Here is a 17,950-nt window from a genome sequence, read left to right as displayed (position 1 = left end):
AATAGAGATACATATATATGCAACACACATTCTAACCAACAAGCTATCTTGACAGCCTTTCAAGTCCTAGACGGGCTCACACACATCTGAGAGAGATTCTTCAATAGCAGCGAAGAGATCCTGGCTTATATGTCAGGGTACAATACAGCCCTTGTTTATCTGTATATAGAGGTGCACACAGAGAATTTTCTCAAAAGTCGAGGCTGATACAAATGCAAAGAATAAGAAAGCCTCTCTGACAGATGTCACCCATCCCAACAGTCGTTCTTCTACTTTTGCACAACACAGTGCAAAAGGAGAATAACCAGAGAGATGAAACATAAAATTAAATATATATATATTTATGAACATCATGAATGAAAAAAAAGAAAAAAAGAGCAAAAAGAAAAGAAAATTTTGCATTTCCAATTCTAAATGTAGGATTTCCTGAACAGGTAGAAGAAAAAACCGCAAGCAATCAAGAACAAGTTGAGGGGGTCGAGGGTGCATTATTTTCCATCTGAGTCGAGAGTCGTGATTTTTCAGAGTTTTGCTCAGGAATTGCAACTGAAATCTGAAGCAAGTGAATTCCATCACTAGGTAATGATGGACATCTTAAATGTTTATTTTGGCACAATTTTGTTTTAGTAAGTCATTGGGTTGGGTGCAAATGAAACAGGAAAAAAAAAAAAAGAGAAAAAAGGAAGAAAGTTAAAAGGAGAAGCAAATAGTAGAAAGTTAAAGCGAGAAGCAAAATGAAGAGAGGTAAAGAGAAAAGCAAAAGAGAGTTGAGCGAGAAGCAAAAGGAAGAAAGGTAAAACGAGAAGTGAAAGGGAGAAAAATAATGCGGGAAGAAAAGTAAAGCAACAAGCAAAAGGAAGAGAGGTAAAGCGAGAAGCAAAAGGTGGAAAGGGTAAAACAAAAGGAAGAGAGATTAAGCAAATAGCAAAAGGAAGAGAGGTAAAGCAAATAGCAAAAGGAAGAGAGGTAAAGCTAGGAGCAAAAGGAAGAGTTAAAGCGAGAAGCAAAAGGAAGAGAGGTAAAGTGAGAAGCAAAAGGAAAAATGGTAAAGCATTAAGCAAAAGGTTGAAAGGTAAAGCAAGAAGCGAAAGATGGAAAGGTAAAGCGAGAAGCAAAAAGGAAGAGAGGTAAAGCGAGAAGCAAAAGGAGGAAAGGTAAAGTGAAAAGCAAAAGTAGGAAAGGTAAAGTGAAAAGCAAAAGGTGGAAAGGTAAAGCGAGAAGCAAAAGGAGGAGAGGTAAAGCGAGAAGCAAAAAGGAAGAGGTAAAGCGAGAAGGAAAAGAGGTAAAGCGAGAAGCAAAAGGAAAAGAGGTAAAGCATTAAGCAAAAGGTGGAAAGGTAAAGCAAGAAGCGAAAGATGGAAGGGTAAAGCGAGAAGCAAAAGGTGGAAAGGTAAAGCGAGAAGCAAAAAGGCAGCGAGGTAAAGCGAGAAGCAAAAGGTGGAAAGGTAAAGTGAAAAGCAAAAGGTGGAAAGGTAAAGTGAAAAGCAAAAGGAGGAAAGGTAAAGTGAAAAGCAAAAGGTGGAAAGGTAAAGCGAGAAGCAAAAAGGAAGAGGTAAAGCGAGAAGCAAAAGGAAAAGAGGTAAAGCATTAAGCAAAAGGTGGAAAGGTAAAGCAAGAAGCGAAAGATGGAAGGGTAAAGCGAGAAGCAAAAGGTGGAAAGGTAAAGCGAGAAGCAAAAGGAAAAGAGGTAAAGCATTAAGCAAAAGGTGGAAGGGTAAAGCAAGAAGCGAAAGATGGAAGGGTAAAGCGAGAAGCAAAAGGTGGAAAGGTAAAGTGAGAAGCAAAAGGTGGAAAGGTAAAGCGAGAAGTAAAAGCTGAATCCTAAGTATAAAATATTGTTAAAAAGAAAGAAAAAGGACAACACTTATTATTGTACAAAAAAAAAATTAAACAATTCAAAAGCCGAGCCGTACCCTGGACCTGTTGCCAGTATCAATGCATTTGAATGATCTCATCTCTTTCTCCTGGCTAAACTCCAACACACAATTTCATTAACCCAGGTACTGCAGGTGATAAAACTCATTTTTCCCTAAAGAGACAGCTAAAAAGTATCATTTATACATTTATGAAGTACCAGCAATCAAAATTATGGATTTTCTAAAAGGTTTTTAACTACTTTTATTGAATAGAGAAATCGCTGTCTCAGACTTTTGTGACACTACAGCCAACAATAAATTTCAGCATTTAGACATAGCAGTAATATGGTCACCAGTGTCAATAAAAGTGTGAAGTGAAGATGATCCTTGTCTTCCAAGTAATACTTTCTAATTATGCTCCGGAAATATTAATGTGCACAGTAACCTCAGTAGCTGGAGTGATTTTTTTTTTCTTAATGCCCACGTATGTGGAGCAATGAAGAACAATGCATGACTCTGAGCATAAAGCACTTTCCCCTCCCAGACTGACAAAAGTACAGACTTGGCCTCTGTGAACTCTTAGTGGTTAATCCCCAGAGCTGGACATGAGCGGCACAATGATCTGGCACAATGATCTGTTCTAGGAAGCACTAGAGGGCAGTGTCGTATTTAGGCCAAAATGACCTACGTGTCCTACAAGGTCTCGACAGTATGGGTCACAACAACCCAAGATCTGGAGATGGAAAGGTCTTTATGAGGTCATGAGTTTTCTGAGATGGTAGAGTGTAATTCTATACAGTCGTCTAGGAAAATAATTACAAAAACAGTTGCAAAGTTGATACTTTAGATATAGTCAAGTACGTTGTTGGGCGAGAGGAACAATTACCTGGGTGTACTACACAACATTTCTATGCTTCCATACCTCTCCTTCGTTCTGCATGAATATTATGGAAGCATTCTACTCTACAATATGGCATTTGATGGGGCAGGATAACATTTCATTTTTTTCATGCTGATTGAGAAAAAAAACTCTTAATGAGAAACTATGGGCCTTTAGACTTCTCTGGGTGCCACATTATGTACGACTTTTGTGGAGCCTTGATGCCTTAGTATAAGATTTATTAACAATACACTTTACAATGGGTCAAGAGGGTACAGATTCCAGCTGACGGAGCCTTATAAGACAAGCAATGTTCCTTGGGTAAAAAATTTTGCTCTCCTCCAGGAGAAAGAAAGCGGGCTGTCTAGTGGGACGCATTGGAGAAAGCTACAAAGGGTGGTATTACAATGGCCAATCACGTCATGGGAAATGTAGTTATTTATGACATCGCATTTGCAGTTTTTGATGAGGTTTTTACTTAACCACTGCCATCTGTGAATCCAAAATCAAGCACAGATGCAACAAAAATAAAAATCTGCTCCTTTTCGGAAAATCTTGGTCCCTGGGCACTAATTGTCCATGGGTCCTCTGCTGTTCCCGGTATTGGCCACAGCGCCAATGTCAAATCGAAAAGCGCAGCAGCTAGTCAGCTCAGAGGCTCTGCTTGTGTAGGTTGAATACCCCATTCTGAGCACATTAATAGTACAACAGCCAATCAACGTGACATCAGTGCCACAGCCAACTCCAGACCCTTCGAGGAGCGGCAGAGACTCTGCAGTGGACCCAGGTACAACGAGTAACTTTTATATATAACAAACTACTTCCTGGGATCAAAATTTACAGAAAGGGGACACAATCTTTTAAAGGGAGGGTACACTGAGACAAATTTGGCAGGTTTGGGTGACTTATCTATTGTCTGTGGAAATCTATACCCATCTCCTCCTTCCTGGACACGCGAATCCAGTCCTCAACCAGTTTGACACTAGCTAAATACTGGTATATTTGTGGTCTCATACCAAGTTGGGAAGCCAGCCTGTAGGGGTACCATCACACTTGGCGACGCACCAGCGATCCCGACAACGATACGACCTAGTAGGGATCACTGGTGCGTCGCTGGTGAGATGTCAAACAGTCAGATCTCACAAACGATGCAGCCACAATACGGAATGATACGACGGTCGTTGGGACCCTGTCTCTCAGACCTGTAGTATTGAGGTCGTTCGTCGTTGTCCCTGTCAAACACAGCGATGCATACTGGCCAGCGGGACACCAGCGATCAAAAAATGGCCCAGGACATTCGAGCACGATCAGCGACATCGCAGCAGGGGCCCGATCGCCGCTATGTGTCACACGTAGCGAGATCGCAGGCGAGATCACAGTTGCATCACAAAATCGGTGACGCAACAGCGATCTCGCTATGTGAGACGGGGGCTTAAGTCTAATGATCCGAACTGACATCATCATAAGGATCTATGACGCTATCAGTTAGAGTTATTAACCCACGGTTGTTTCAGGCTTTTACAACGGTTCCAAAAATGCACCAATATTTGTGAGAGGTGGACTGTGTCATGATCAGTACAGATGAAAATAAAATTTGTTTACTACATTGTGGACCTGCCACACTAACAGGTCAAAAAAATCTGTACTTTTGTTAAAGGGAGTCTTTCGGCCGAAAATTACTATTCAGGCACTTGATGCACCCTCGGTGTGGCCAAGCGTTTCAGTGCACCTTCCAGCTTACCATACTTATTTTCCATCCATCTTCGCCCTCTCCTAGCTCCTGTCAATTAAAGAAGACGGGGATAGAGATGGTTGCGAAACCAGTAGGTGGGAAGGTAAAATGAACCATGGTGCCGCGCCAAGGGTGCCAGGTTTGGTTTGCACACTCATTTTGTGCTGACAGGTTCAATAATGAATAGTAAATGCATAACAAAGCAAAATATATCAAATTCATTTTTTTTACGTCATTTTAAAGAAAAAATGATGACTAACATGCAAATGACCATAATTGATGTGTGTGGAACAACATACAATTTCCGTGCTACTTGAGCGTGTACCAGCGTATACCTGGTTCCTTTAACATACACTTTGTTTTTCCAAAACCACAAACATCGATCTTGGAATTTCATGTGGAAGTGCTTAAGGGGCTGAAAGTTAACACCTTTGTGAGCTGTACAGCCTCACAGTTAGTGCTAAACAAAAGCCTCTTTGTAGGAACCTTTTTGAAATGTTTTCTTAACATGTTCCAAGTAGTTTTAGGCAAGCAACTAAAGTAAGCAAGATGTTACCACGATAAAAACACTTGTGAAAACATTAGAGCGCTCTTACCAGTACCCTTCTCATGGGCTACACTTTGAAAAAATATATGAAATGTTATTAAAGTTATTTTTTATTTAATTTTATTTTTTTTAGGGGACAGATTGATCAATTTGCATCTTGTTTTAAAGTAAAAAAAAAACAAAAACAAAACAAAATAGGCAAAGGGGGAAAAGTTCAGTTAATCCCGAGCTAGGTGAAAGCCATCTGTACGCTTACGTTCTTCATAATTACCACTTCCTCATTCTTTAAAAAACAAGCCGACACCCACAAAATAAACATTTCCAACTCTGAAGAATTTGACATCAAACAACACAATTTCTTTTGCAGTTAACCCTCTAGTGTTCCCCAGTTAGAAATGGCATAGAGCTCGATTCCGAAAAGATCATCAAAATATGATAAAAAAATTTTTAGAAAAGTTTGACAAACAAGAACAATTAATGACTGGTTTTGTTCCATATTCTTGTCCATTAGGGGCAGTATTAAAACAAAACTTCAGCTGGGTAGGGGATAAGTAACTTATTGAAAAAGGCTAAAAATTAACAATTGCTCAAAAAAAGCCAAAATGTTGCCCTCTCTCTATGCAAATTTCCTGTTCAGGGGGGAAGAGAACTTGATCTCTAGTGTCACGTGCTGGAAGTAGCAATCCTAAAAGTCAATGTCAAGCTATTAACGAGCCTTGCCACATGTCTTAGGATAAAAGCCAAACCAGAATCTCTATTTGCAGACACAGTGTATCAGGTTTGTTGCCCCTCATCAGTGCTATGCAAGAGATCTGATTTGGCTGTATGAGGCGCCTCTGCCTGGGGTCTAAGTGGTAATGTCTCTCCTTGTGGAGAGTGACATGCCTGACATGCTAGTGTAAGGAGATGTAGTGAAATGCCTGACATGCTGGTGTAAGGAGACTTCTAGGCCTATAGGCATGTCACTCACCACAAGGAGAGACATTACTCCTTAGTCTGCTCTTTATGTTACTTATGTCAATAGTTTCAAAAACTGTTTAAAAGAGTTAAAAAGTGTCAGCACAAAATGACTATTCAAATGCAGCATGGGGCACCCGATGCACCCTTGGTATAGCGGAACAAATCAGTGCAACTTTTCAACTACTTATTTTGCATCCATCTCCACCCCTGGTCTGGCTCCTATAAGGCCAGAGTTGTCAATGAAAGAAAAGGAGGGTAAGATAAAAGCAAAACAAGCAAGTGGTTGGAGCACTGAACTGCCTGTGCTCTTGGTTTGTGCTGGCACTTTGTGCTGCCATACTCCCTCTAAATAAGTAGGGACACATGAAATGAAGTAGTAAGAAGAAACGAGGGTAAAGGGACATGAAATATGTGCTCTATCCCAAGGTATCAGGGGCAGACATATGAAAACTGTGCAGCCGCACAAGGGGCAAGCGGGCCCACTATCACCTCCACAGTAGGTGGAATTTTGCACAATTATGAGCTTTTGGATGGCAAAGAGCCCATGTACTGTTTTTGCACACGGGCCCTTTTCTGTCTGTGTCTACCACTGCATATGAGGGTGTAAAGGTAACAGACCCAGTAGCTATAGAGGGTGCAGGGGTAGGCAGTCAAATGGAGGTCCTGATGCACAATGGGCCAAAGGCTCATTTGCGCCCAAAAATGGTATAAGTATTTTAGATGGACCATGGAACGTGGGGGCCTTTTTACAGATTTTGCATCGGAACCCATGACCTTTACGTTATACTTTGGGTCACCAATGAAGAGAGAGAAGGTAAAAAAAAAAAAGACATTGGCATGTTCTGTACCAGTTTTGGGGGCTATGTATGGAGGCATTCAGGGAAAGAAGGATGGGGCATGTTGAATTTCAAAGCCCGATGCTCAATTTGAAGAGAGAGAAGTAGTGATGAGCAAGTGAACTTGGATAAGGTGTTATCCAAACACGCTTGTGTGCTAATAGAGTAGAGTATCTTCGGCGTGCTCGAATGCTATGTTCAAAGAAACAGCCGCGAGACATGCACACACGGCGACTCAAATACAGTATTCGAGCACACCTAAGATACTCTATTAGCACACGATCATACTCAGATAGCACCTTATCCTTTATCATCACGAGAGAGAAGGTCAAAAGACATTGGCATGTTCTGTACCAATTTTGGGGGCCAAATATACGTACGGAAGTACCCAGGGACAGGTGGATCGGGGATGCTGAATTTCAAAGCCTCGAGTGAGCTATTACCCCTTTTCACCAGTGGAAGCAAACGCTTGGTCGAGCAAATGCTCAGGAGGCTTAGGAGGAGCATTCATCCTATAGTGACTTTTTTTATTTTTTTTTTAATAAATACAAGGCCTCCCTCCCCCACCCAAATACAAGTACAAAAAAAAAGTTAAAAGTAAGGCTGGTTTCACATTAGCGTTTTTTTGCGCTGCGCATCGTGCGCGTCCATGCGCACCTATCTTTAATATGGCATGCGCATGGTCTAGCATTTGCACGTGTTCGTATGTGTTTTCGTGTGCATGCGTTCTTTTAAGGTGTGCGCCTAGGCACGCCATTCGCAACCTGCTGCATTTTTGGGTCCGTCCAACGGCGTAAAAAAAAAAAAACGCATGTGCACGGAATGCGACAAAATAACGCATTACAGTCTATGGGAACCCAGGCGTGTGCATGGACATGAGTACGCCTGTGTTTGCAAACGCATGCGTTTTAAGAGCTAACATGGCTAGAAACTGGTTAAAACGCATGCGCCTAAAAAAACGCAAGCGCATGCAAAACATGATGCGTTTTTTGCATGCGTTTCTAGTGCGCACGAAGCACTGCGCTAAAAAATGCTAATGTGAATGTAGCCTAAATAAAAATAAATGCACTTTATAAATAAGTTTTTGAGTAATGACCATAGATGTGAACGCAGACTTACTTTAAAAACGATGGGAAATCTTCACAAACAGCTTCACATCCCGGCCACTTGCAGACGCCGTGTCCATATAAGGGGTGATTCTGCATGTAATCCTCATGAGCTGCACTAAAAGAAAAAGAAAGACACATCCAAATCAGTGATGGATAATCAACAAGTTGATTTCAATTCTGAGCAAATAAACAGATAGAAATCCCCAGACGGCCTACGAGACCGAGAAGGAACAAAGCCTTTTAAAAATAACTCTTTATGCATATGAAGTGTTGTTCCTAATAATGCCCTGCATGCAAAAACAAGTGGAGACCTGTTGTTCTTTTGTGTATTAGACGCTGCAGGAAAACAACATTTTAAGGCATGAGTAATAGGCCTATGAATTAACCCTACAAGACCAGTTTTCTTAGGGTTGGTCTGGTCCTTCAGGACTGATACCTTAGATTGAGAATGTTTATTTGGCTAAAATTATTTCTCTAAATTAGCTCTCTTTGCAAGAGCAGGAAGCAATCTATCTAGCACCAACTATTGGTAGCTACCTAGAGAGGCTAAACAGACACTTTTGGTAAGGCCTGATCTGGGTTGACGTAGTGGTATTGCAACCACTGGGGTCAGCGCTGGCACACAGCGTAGTCAGGAATAGCTATGGTGTCGATACATGGAAGCAGCAGTATAATTGTAGAATGACGGAGTAGGTTAAAGGAAACTTGACTAGAGGCTGGTAGCTCAGTCTCACAAGGAAGTGAGTGCAATGCCAGGCTTAAATAGGGTGCTCAATCAGGGTGGAGCCAATCAGGAACTCCAGATGGAGACAATCAGAAACACAGGTACAAGTATCTGGGTTAGCACAGAACTGTCCAGCGAGCTGAATAGCTCAGACAGAAGAGCTACAACATTGTGCACTATAGCTGCTGGGTTCAAGTCCTGACACTTTTCTTCATTCTGGAGTAGAGCTAATGTGCATACAATTTTGCAATGGTGCCTTAAAGATTCCCAACACCAACTAGATCTTTGGAAGAAGATTCAGTGCCTTGCAAGACCTGCTAAAATTATGTATGAAGTGCTTTAAGTACTGCCAAGAAATGGATTTTCTCATGGTGGAGGAGGACCAATGTTTCTAGATCAATGACTAGTTAAATACCCACAATGCACTTGGTAAAGAGATGCATCAATTAAAAGTTGTAAAGTATCCTATAATGTCCTAATCTATAGATTTGGTGGCACTTGCCAAAAGTGATGGGCTACTACATAACCACAATGTGTCAACTCTTGGAGACAGGCTTATAGATGATGAAGGATGGTATTTTATTTTCTATTCTCAACGCGTTTCAAAGTCAGTTCGACTTCTTGCTCAGGAGATGCATAAGAAGCAATTCAGATTGCGGTCATCTGAATTGTCATTTGCTGTATCGTGTCTATCTGATGAACTTTGACACTGCCTAGCATGTGATCACTATTGGCGCCAGAGTTGACTGTTTGAATCTATTTAAACAGTATGTAGTGATAATGCACACTTATGCATTTCTTGAGGAAGAAGTTGAACTGACTTCGAAACATGTTGAGAATAGAGAATAAAATACCATCCTTCGTCATCTATATGCCTGGATCATTATTGTTACAGCAGCACGGGGAATATCCACGTTTCTTCCAATTTGGCACTTTGAATCGGTCAATGAATTGACCTGTTGATCTGCAGCGGCTGTCGACTCTGATGAGTCTTATATGCCCTAACATTCTGGAAAAATAGGAGAGTGCAAACTGAGTGTTTAATCAAAATCACCACCAGATAAGACCCTATTGGCGCTATTTTTTGTCTCCTATAGTGTTTCTGGAACTCTTGGAGACGTTATGTGTCAATGCCCTCACAGCAAGAGTTAAAGAGAACCTTTCAGCACGATTTTCTAATCTAAAAACATGGCTGTAAAGGTGAGGTAATGCATGTTAAATTGATACCTTTGGTGAATATATCCGCTTTGAGGTTCTTCTTTAATCACCATTTGAAGTTTTCTGCGAATTAGGTTTCGGTGCACAGAGGCTGGACAGTGCACTGGGTCCTCTCCTCCCTGTCTGTGGTTCACCAGCCCCTCCACCTGCCGCCAGTCCTTGAATGACAGGTCACTGCTGGGATTAAAAACAGAGGGGGCAGGTCATTCAAAAATTGTAGGCAGGCTGAGGGGGCTGGGATATTACAGAAAGTGAGGAGAATATGGGGTGCACAGTCTCGCCTCGAAATTTCAGATTATGATTAATGACGAATATCAAAGTGAATTTCTTCACCAAAGGTATCAAGTTAATCTGCATGACAGCACCACTACAGCCACGTCTGTACTTTAGATTACAAAATAGTGCTGAAAGGTCCTCTTTAAACCACTCACACACTTTAGATTAGCCAATGGATGAAAAATGGTTCTGCCGGCAGCTATTTTACTTAACTCTCCCATATACAAGGGTGTTCATTTTGCTGAGCGCTCCTATGTACTGTATTAGGGAGTCAATGCCAGACAGTTCGGGTGGTGGCTTAGCTTAGAGAGAACAAAAAGATCAGTAGTCAAAATCAGACATGCTAGATGCTTAACTACCCTAACAATCATCTATCAGGGGCCCACATACACATTAGACTGTTTGAAGAACCGGTGGATATAGTCTGGTTCAGGTGACGTTAGTCTAAGGCCCCCCATACACACTAGACTAATGTCAGCCGAACCAGCCAATATCGACAGTCTAATATGTATGGGTGCCCCAGATAGACGACTGATTGCACTTTGGACTGCCCATCCTCTTGTTCTCTAGAGATAAGCTGCCGATAGAGATGTCTTCCAGCCACTCTCTTATAAAAAAAACACAGGAGAGCCCTGTCAAACGAGCGCTCATGTGTATGGGAGAGGCCGCCGATGCAGCTACCGGTTGAACGATCTCCCAAACAATTGTTCAGTTAACAGCCATCTATGCTGTATGATGGGAGGGCCTAAAGTGTATGGAGGGCTTTATTCTTTTCCAAAGAATCTAAACATTACAAGAAGACTTCACTGTGATGGAAAGTTTTTTTGAAAAAGTTTTTCACATACAAGCCAAGTAACTAAATCCACAACCAAATTGGATGTTTAGCTTGGACAGATATATATGATCTTTTCCATACAATGGGGGACATTAATGAGGATCCGAACACATCTGAAAGCACTAGTCTCTGACGAGCCTCATCATGGCAGCAGATTACGGGAGGAGAAGATTTTACATTGTCATCAAACCTCAAAAGCCTATAGTCATCTCATCCCACTAAGAGCCATTTTTTTCCAGACAATTTTCTAGACTACGGGCAATTTTCTAATGTACAATCAAACTGTTGGGTGTCCAGTCTTGGAATGCCCTCCTCGAAATCTCAAGATCAGATAAAACAATTTTAAAATGGCTCTCATGGGATCAACAAACAGTAATGTAGATGATGAGAGTCCTTGTATTTAAAGGAGGGTCTCACGTCTAATCAGGATGACGGAAGGTGGGTGCCCTTCTTAGAAGTTCACTAGAGAGCTTACAGTAAGGAGTTAATCCTTCAGAAATCTTCCGATCAATACGTTGTGATTTAGCTGCACTGATCCAAGTCATAGGATGCTTTGATCCCAAACACGTGCTTTACAGACACACAGAACTGCTCCATCAACTGATGAACCCTATTTAGACGGGAGGGGTGTAATCTCTTTTAGGTGTTGCACAAATTCATTATTTCTGGAAAGATTTCAGTAACCACCGACTAAATAGAGTCTTCTCTTAAGGCCGTGTACTAATATAGCAGGAGGAGACTTGAAATACCAGAAGAAAAGAGAGTTTGGAAAAAATGATAAAAGAAAAACACAAATATGATAATCTAATGACGTATTAATAAGTCCTCTGTGCATTGAATTTCCCTACTGGACCATGCAGACTTCTATTCTGTGCACCGCCAGACATTGACTCACAAATCTGAGGATAAATCTAACATGTGTCAAATCGTTCAGACGTTCACGGTTCAGGAAACCTCGCTACTCCAAACCGGGGTGTTGGTGTGCGTTTAAAGGAAAATCAACACTTCCTTTATTTCTGGGTCTAGGAAATGTAAGAGTTCCTTTAACAGTCGGTAAAACTATGACTACTACTTGGAAGTAAATTGGGCTTTCGAAAAAATAAAAATTGCAGTTCTGGAGCTCACCTCTTCTTTACAACAAGTCTACTTCTGGCCAGTGTCCTTTTGTCATAGGGACAATAAGAAAGAGGTTGTCCACTATTTCACATAACTGGTTTTTTTTTAGGTTTTCGTAAAAGATGTTGGTACTTTTGAGGGCAAGAAAAGAGTAGGTTTTGCTTTCAAACCTACAGAAATTCTATTGAACCCTCCTGGAAGCCATCATAGATCTGAGATAGCTATCTAGCCACTGTTCCGAATAAAAGTCATGGCACTAATGTCAACATAGTCGAACCCACAACACAAAAATAGTGGACATATTACCTGAACCACTCTACCTCTCTGCACTGACCTAATTTCTCACCCCGAATCTGAATTACTAATATCGAATAATTTCTTAGAACGGAGTTGTCCTGGTCCAAACTATTGAAGGGAATCAGTCAGCAGGATTTTACCCCCAAAACTATTTACTTGCACATACCCTTCTTAGTATAAGTGGAACATCAGGACACAATCGCTTCTCCGCATTTTAGCGAAGATCAAGTGTAATATAGTTTGAAAAGGTGGCTTTGGCCTGGGCTGTCCTAGTAGATCGATACATCATGCAAACTGGGAAGTACGCCGGATTGCTTATGTAGTCCCCAAGTGGAAATCCTGGCCATCCATGAGCTAAGCCATTAAGTCGGGTAAATTTGAGAGCCTGAAGTTCTAGGTATGCGTAGAAAACCCACTCGAGATTTTGCACATTTGTTTTACATTTCACCCTTTCATTCTGTTTGAGCCCACACCTTTTGGCTAAGATGGGGAATTTTTTTTAATTCTCGGTCGAACATCTGACTAGTATTTAATCTTCACTTTTTTTTTTTTGTTTCACTTGTGTGCCCCCCTTCACGAAGAGTTTTCAGGGTGCGGTTCCCTAAAGATCAGTCTAGGGGGAAGAAGTGTGTGGCCATCAGGCTTCGCTCCCTCCTGACCACTGGCTCTCCTCTTTTGGGAGGGGAGTTGACCAATGATGGCTCTTAGTTTTGTTGGAGTGGGAGCCCAAACAGATGCTGGGAGCAAAATTGGGTTTCCCTTGGCGTCAGCTAGTCAAGGCTCCTAGTTCCTGACCCACGCTGTGGCCTTCTGGCTCAAAGGGACAGGGTACAGTTATTGGGGGCTTTTTGTCCTGTTAGAGAGGACTACGAGTGCATTTTTTGTGGCACTTTTAGTCACTTTTTTTTTTAGCAAACTCTACCATAGAACACAGTCATGGGGCTCTTAAAAAAAAAAAAAAAATTAGGACATTCTTACATGCATTATGGTTGTCTAATCCAACCTAAATCAGCAGTTTTGGCCAATATTCCGTAACAGTGTTGTCTCATAAAGGCTACACCTATCTCTCTTGGGACCCCCTTCTATGAGCAAGAATGTAGATCTACTCCATACGAGTATCTCACATATTTGCGGATTCTGGTCATGCACTTATGGTAGCAGTTTCTCTCTGTTGAGAACAAAAGTCTCAACAAGTCTAACCTTTCTTTTCCCCTGACATACACCATCGGGTGGATAGTCAGAACATACCTATATGAAGTAAATGGTTGTCCTGTCTCAACTAATTCAAGTTTGGCCAATATGTGTCTATGTATGGACAATTTAAAAAGGGTGGTCTCGTAAAAAAGAATCCCTGTCCGTAAGCTTTATTAGTTCAAATGGACATCATAAAGCATATTTATCTAGCAGGACCCTTCTCTATGAGCTAAAATGGAGAGCCAGTCTCTACGAGAATCCCCCGATCTCGGAGACACAAGCCATTCTTGTATCACGAGGACGGCTGGAGAACGTTCCTATTGAAAGTGGTTGTCATATGATATTATCACTTTAATGATAATGCTGGCCATAATTGAACACAAATGGGGGTAGAATCTTACAAAAAAAACAACAATGTAAAATTACGCTACACTAAAGCAAAGTATAAAGAAATATCACATAATATAAATAACATTCCCCCGTGCGATCAACAACTAATATGCTCCTATGATGATGGATCACCTTTGAACGCAGTGCATTAATGCAACAGATTCAAGGTCGTCGCGCTATCGCGGCACACCGGTACACAGATTTTTCTTGGTTTCTTTACACTGACTAATGATTAACCCCGCCTATAGAAAACTATATAGTAGCTGTTTGTTCCGACATTCTTTATTTTTTTAATTGAGTAAACATAGAGATAAGTCTCTGCCGCAGCGAGTTTTACCCTGAAAGAGATGTCATAGAACAGAATGTCTAAGAACCTGCTGGGTTACTCAACTGTTACCAGGCTTAAAAAAATATATATATATATAAAAACCACAAAGAAAGAACTGAACGTATTTGTCATTTTCCTCCGAGCGCACTGTAATTTAAACATGGGAACTCACATGGAGCAAACTGCTGGATTGTTGGCTACTGAGAGTTAACATCTTTTTCACTACAGTGACCACAGGACCCAGAGGCAAAGCTATTTACAGCAGTTCTCCTATGAATGGGACAGATTGCCATATGGATGCAGACACTAAACAAGCTGCACGACTCGTGGCGACAAGAGCCTAGGGGACTGGCCTATATTAACGCCACCTGTGATGTGGAAATTGTGCTCCATCTCTGAATTACATTTTAAGAACCCATCACAACGTTAGTTTTGAGTAGGCACACAAAAGGAAAATTACACTTAGGAGAATTCACGTTCTGGTGAGCACATTAGAAAGAAAAAAAAAGAGAATACTACAAGTAGTAAGAGGAGTCATCGAGGGGTGGAAGTGAGCTTCTATGATCGGGAACATGGCTATACTGACTAATACTATCGAAAGAAACCAAGGAAGAAGAAAAGAAAACACTATGCCCTTACCTCAAGTGGAAAAAAAAAGGATTGGGCATGTCCAAATTCAATATGCCCAATCCTTGTTTCCCTCTCCTATACATATAAGCAAGCTGATTCAACGGCCCATCTCCCATGAAAACAAAAGGATCAACTCCACAAATATTCTCTGCCCCGATCTGTTGGGAAGAATCAGGAGCCCCCATACATATCAGATGGTCCTGCCAATAATTGGATGGTTTAGACAACTGTGGATGAGTGCCTTCTTCTGGCATGTTTGACCTAGGTAGAAGAAAATAAGTCACTGTGCTTATTTCCTGTGAAAATAAAGGATTGGGTATGTCCAAATTCAACATGCCGAAGCCATGTTTCCCTCTCCTGACTCCCCTACACACATGAGCAAGCGGCTCGGCTGACAATTCAACGGACAGAGAGAATAAAACTGATTCAACAGTCGATCTCACATGAAATCAAAGAGGATCGGCTACCTGAATCTTCTCTCACTGAACTGTCGGGGGAGAATCAGCAGCTCCAATACATATCAGATGATCAGTTGGTCCTGCCAAAATCATTGGGTTCAGACAATTTTCATCTAATGGTCTTAATATATACAAGATGGTTGACCGATTCTGGTCAACCGATTCCTCAGATATTGATGGGTTTAGCTTGTTTAAAGGAGAATTCGGACAGCCATATAAAACAGAACAGACGGAAATCAGAATGCAAAGCAGAGACTGGCCGGAGGTTCTCCCAACCCCAGTGTGACAGCTTCATATATTTCTATGCAGCTGTCACGCTCAGGGTCGAGAGAGCTGCTGGCCAGTCCGAGCATTGGGTTCCGAGCTCCTCCCGATTTATACGGGGGTCTGAATGCACCCTAAGCCTAACCTACACTCAATGACCAGAAGAAGATAAGCCTTTGGTGTACACCTCTGGCGGTGGATTATCTCTCTTAAGAAGAAAGGGTCGGGTACGTTGAAGTCTAACATGCCTAGTCGACTTTTTCATTTGGAGCCGGTGGAAAGCCTAGAAAACCACCACATTCATTTGATGGTTGGTCATCCCCGCTGAGATTGCCGCTTTGGCAAACATTCATCAAGGCTGTAATGAAATGACCATGGAGTATAAAATTCATTATTAGACACAACCGATGAATAAGAGTGGCACTGTTTCTAGGAAACAAAGGAGACCCTTATTAAAATCCTGGACAAGCCTTTTACAAGGTCAAAAGTGTTACCTACCCAGTGCCACCAAGTGTAGTCATTCTCATTACTTTCTAAGGTCCAAAGAGTTTTAGGACCAACTTATTACGTCTGTTAGTTTATGGCAGCTGCGGAAGGTACAAAGTGACCCCTCTGTCCAATAACTGGAGACCTGGACTATAAATGATGTGTGATCGTTGGGGGCTCCATCACCGAAATTGTATCACGTCCCAAAAACCTTCAAGTTACACCTCTAAATATTACAGAAAAATCACGTCCAGCAAGCATATTCTCTACTTTCTTACATTCCCAAAGCGAATTCCAAGCTTCAGTTTTCCACCCGCTACTTATCTCATCTTTCTCACTCTCCTGTTTACAAATCTTGCAATAAAGTCATTTCTGCCATTTATGTCCTTTTGGATTTTCATCTCGCCAGCCCACGAGTCCTGTCAATATACATTTTAAAGGGCTTACAGGGAAATGGAATTACCAAGGCAATTATCCCTTTACATTCCTGACAGTAGACGTCGAATATGATCCATATGTTTATGTAAACAGTGCAAGATAAGCAGAGCCTGGATTTTACTGGCATTTTCTATAGGTTCTCCGAAGTACAAAGGTTATACAGCTTATTTTCTGCTCATAAGGTGTGGCCCCAGTTAATTTGCTCGGCTGTAAAGCAGATGTCACGCCACCCGCTCAATTTTATTAAACACCAAGAACAAACAGTTAACTGGTACCAGATGATCCTTCCCTTCTGGATAATCGATATGGTAAACTATGTCAAGGATGAGAAGGACTGGAGGACTGTATTAGCTTAGGTAGTATGCTTATAGACGATGATGATGAATGCTGGAACAGAGAAGAAGTCAGGTGTGTAATCTTTACACTCAGTTTACTGAGTGGTGACAGGTAGCCGATCTGGTGTTTGGTCTAAAAACGAGTTTATGAGATTCATTACATAAGAACACATTTTTAATGGCCACCATGTAACACCTTTTTTCTCCTCTGGGAGTGCTGTTGGGAAATTAAACACTTACTATCAAGCTTTTCCAGATAAAACATAGATTCCAGCAGTGAGACACTACAGGAACAACTCTCTTCTAATAAGTAGAGACTGCCCAACACTGACCACCCCGTGCGAACATAACTTGTAGGTGGGACCTCATGTTCGTTTCTTGTAATGGATCAAATACAGCCCATTCTAACAACACTACCATTAGAGAGGCTCTCCAAACACAGACTGCTCTTTTTCTGACAATGCATATGTTTTTTTAAGAGGTATATGAATCATTAGGCATACCAATAAGTTAAGGCGTAACTTCATCTACTCCAAAGGTCTGACTTCCGGTTCCACTGCTAATCTCATGAAGGAAGAGGCAGAGGTAGATGGGAGCTAGCATTGCAACCCCCTTAGGCCAGATTCACACATACATGTTTCGCGGTCCAATACTGGTGTCCTAACCCGAACTCAACAGTTTTATTATATGTTTACGAGTGCGGTCAGGACATCGGTGGCCGGACGATGCATGGCAGACCAAGTACAGAAGAGTGACTCTGATCTTTCTCTCAGAACGTCATAACCCTGGATCAATCAGCAAGTCAATGTACAGCTTGAGGAATAAAGGTGTTATCCGGGACTTTGATATCGCTAATAACATATGCTTAGGATAAGTTATTAATTAATATCAGAATGAAGAGCGCTCTACACCTGGCATCTCCATTGATCAGCTGTTACCAGTTCCCATGGCTATGGAAGTACATGGAATAGGATGGTCATCAATATTTTAGAACAGGACAATACCTTTAAAATCTGTTTACTGTGACAGGTAGCCGCCGGT

The 17,950-nt window shown here is 41.5% G+C and overlaps 1 protein-coding gene across 17 annotated transcripts in view; it reads right to left on the bottom strand.

Annotated features, from left to right (window-relative positions):
- The window catches only part of FOXP1 (forkhead box P1), a 794,287-nt gene that overhangs the window by 58,086 nt on the left and 718,251 nt on the right, over positions 1 to 17,950 (bottom strand). For 12 of the 17 annotated variants that reach the window (XM_073569704.1, XM_073569703.1, XM_073569709.1 and 9 more), the window contains 2 exons: positions 9,872 to 10,039; positions 7,931 to 8,035 (listed from right to left, as the gene is read on the bottom strand). In XM_073569704.1, coding sequence (XP_073425805.1) covers positions 7,931 to 8,035; positions 9,872 to 10,039 — 273 coding nt within the window. The remainder of the gene's footprint in view (positions 1 to 7,930; positions 8,036 to 9,871; positions 10,040 to 17,950) is intronic. The other 5 variants (XM_073569710.1, XM_073569712.1, XM_073569713.1 and 2 more) reach the window with 2 other exon arrangements.

Source organism: Dendrobates tinctorius, unplaced genomic scaffold (genome assembly GCF_039654945.1).
Source record: "Dendrobates tinctorius isolate UK_male_01 unplaced genomic scaffold, ASM3965494v1 ptg000027l, whole genome shotgun sequence".
Classification (NCBI taxonomy): domain Eukaryota; kingdom Metazoa; phylum Chordata; class Amphibia; order Anura; family Dendrobatidae; genus Dendrobates; species Dendrobates tinctorius.
This window is presented reverse-complemented; position numbering and strand designations above follow the sequence as displayed.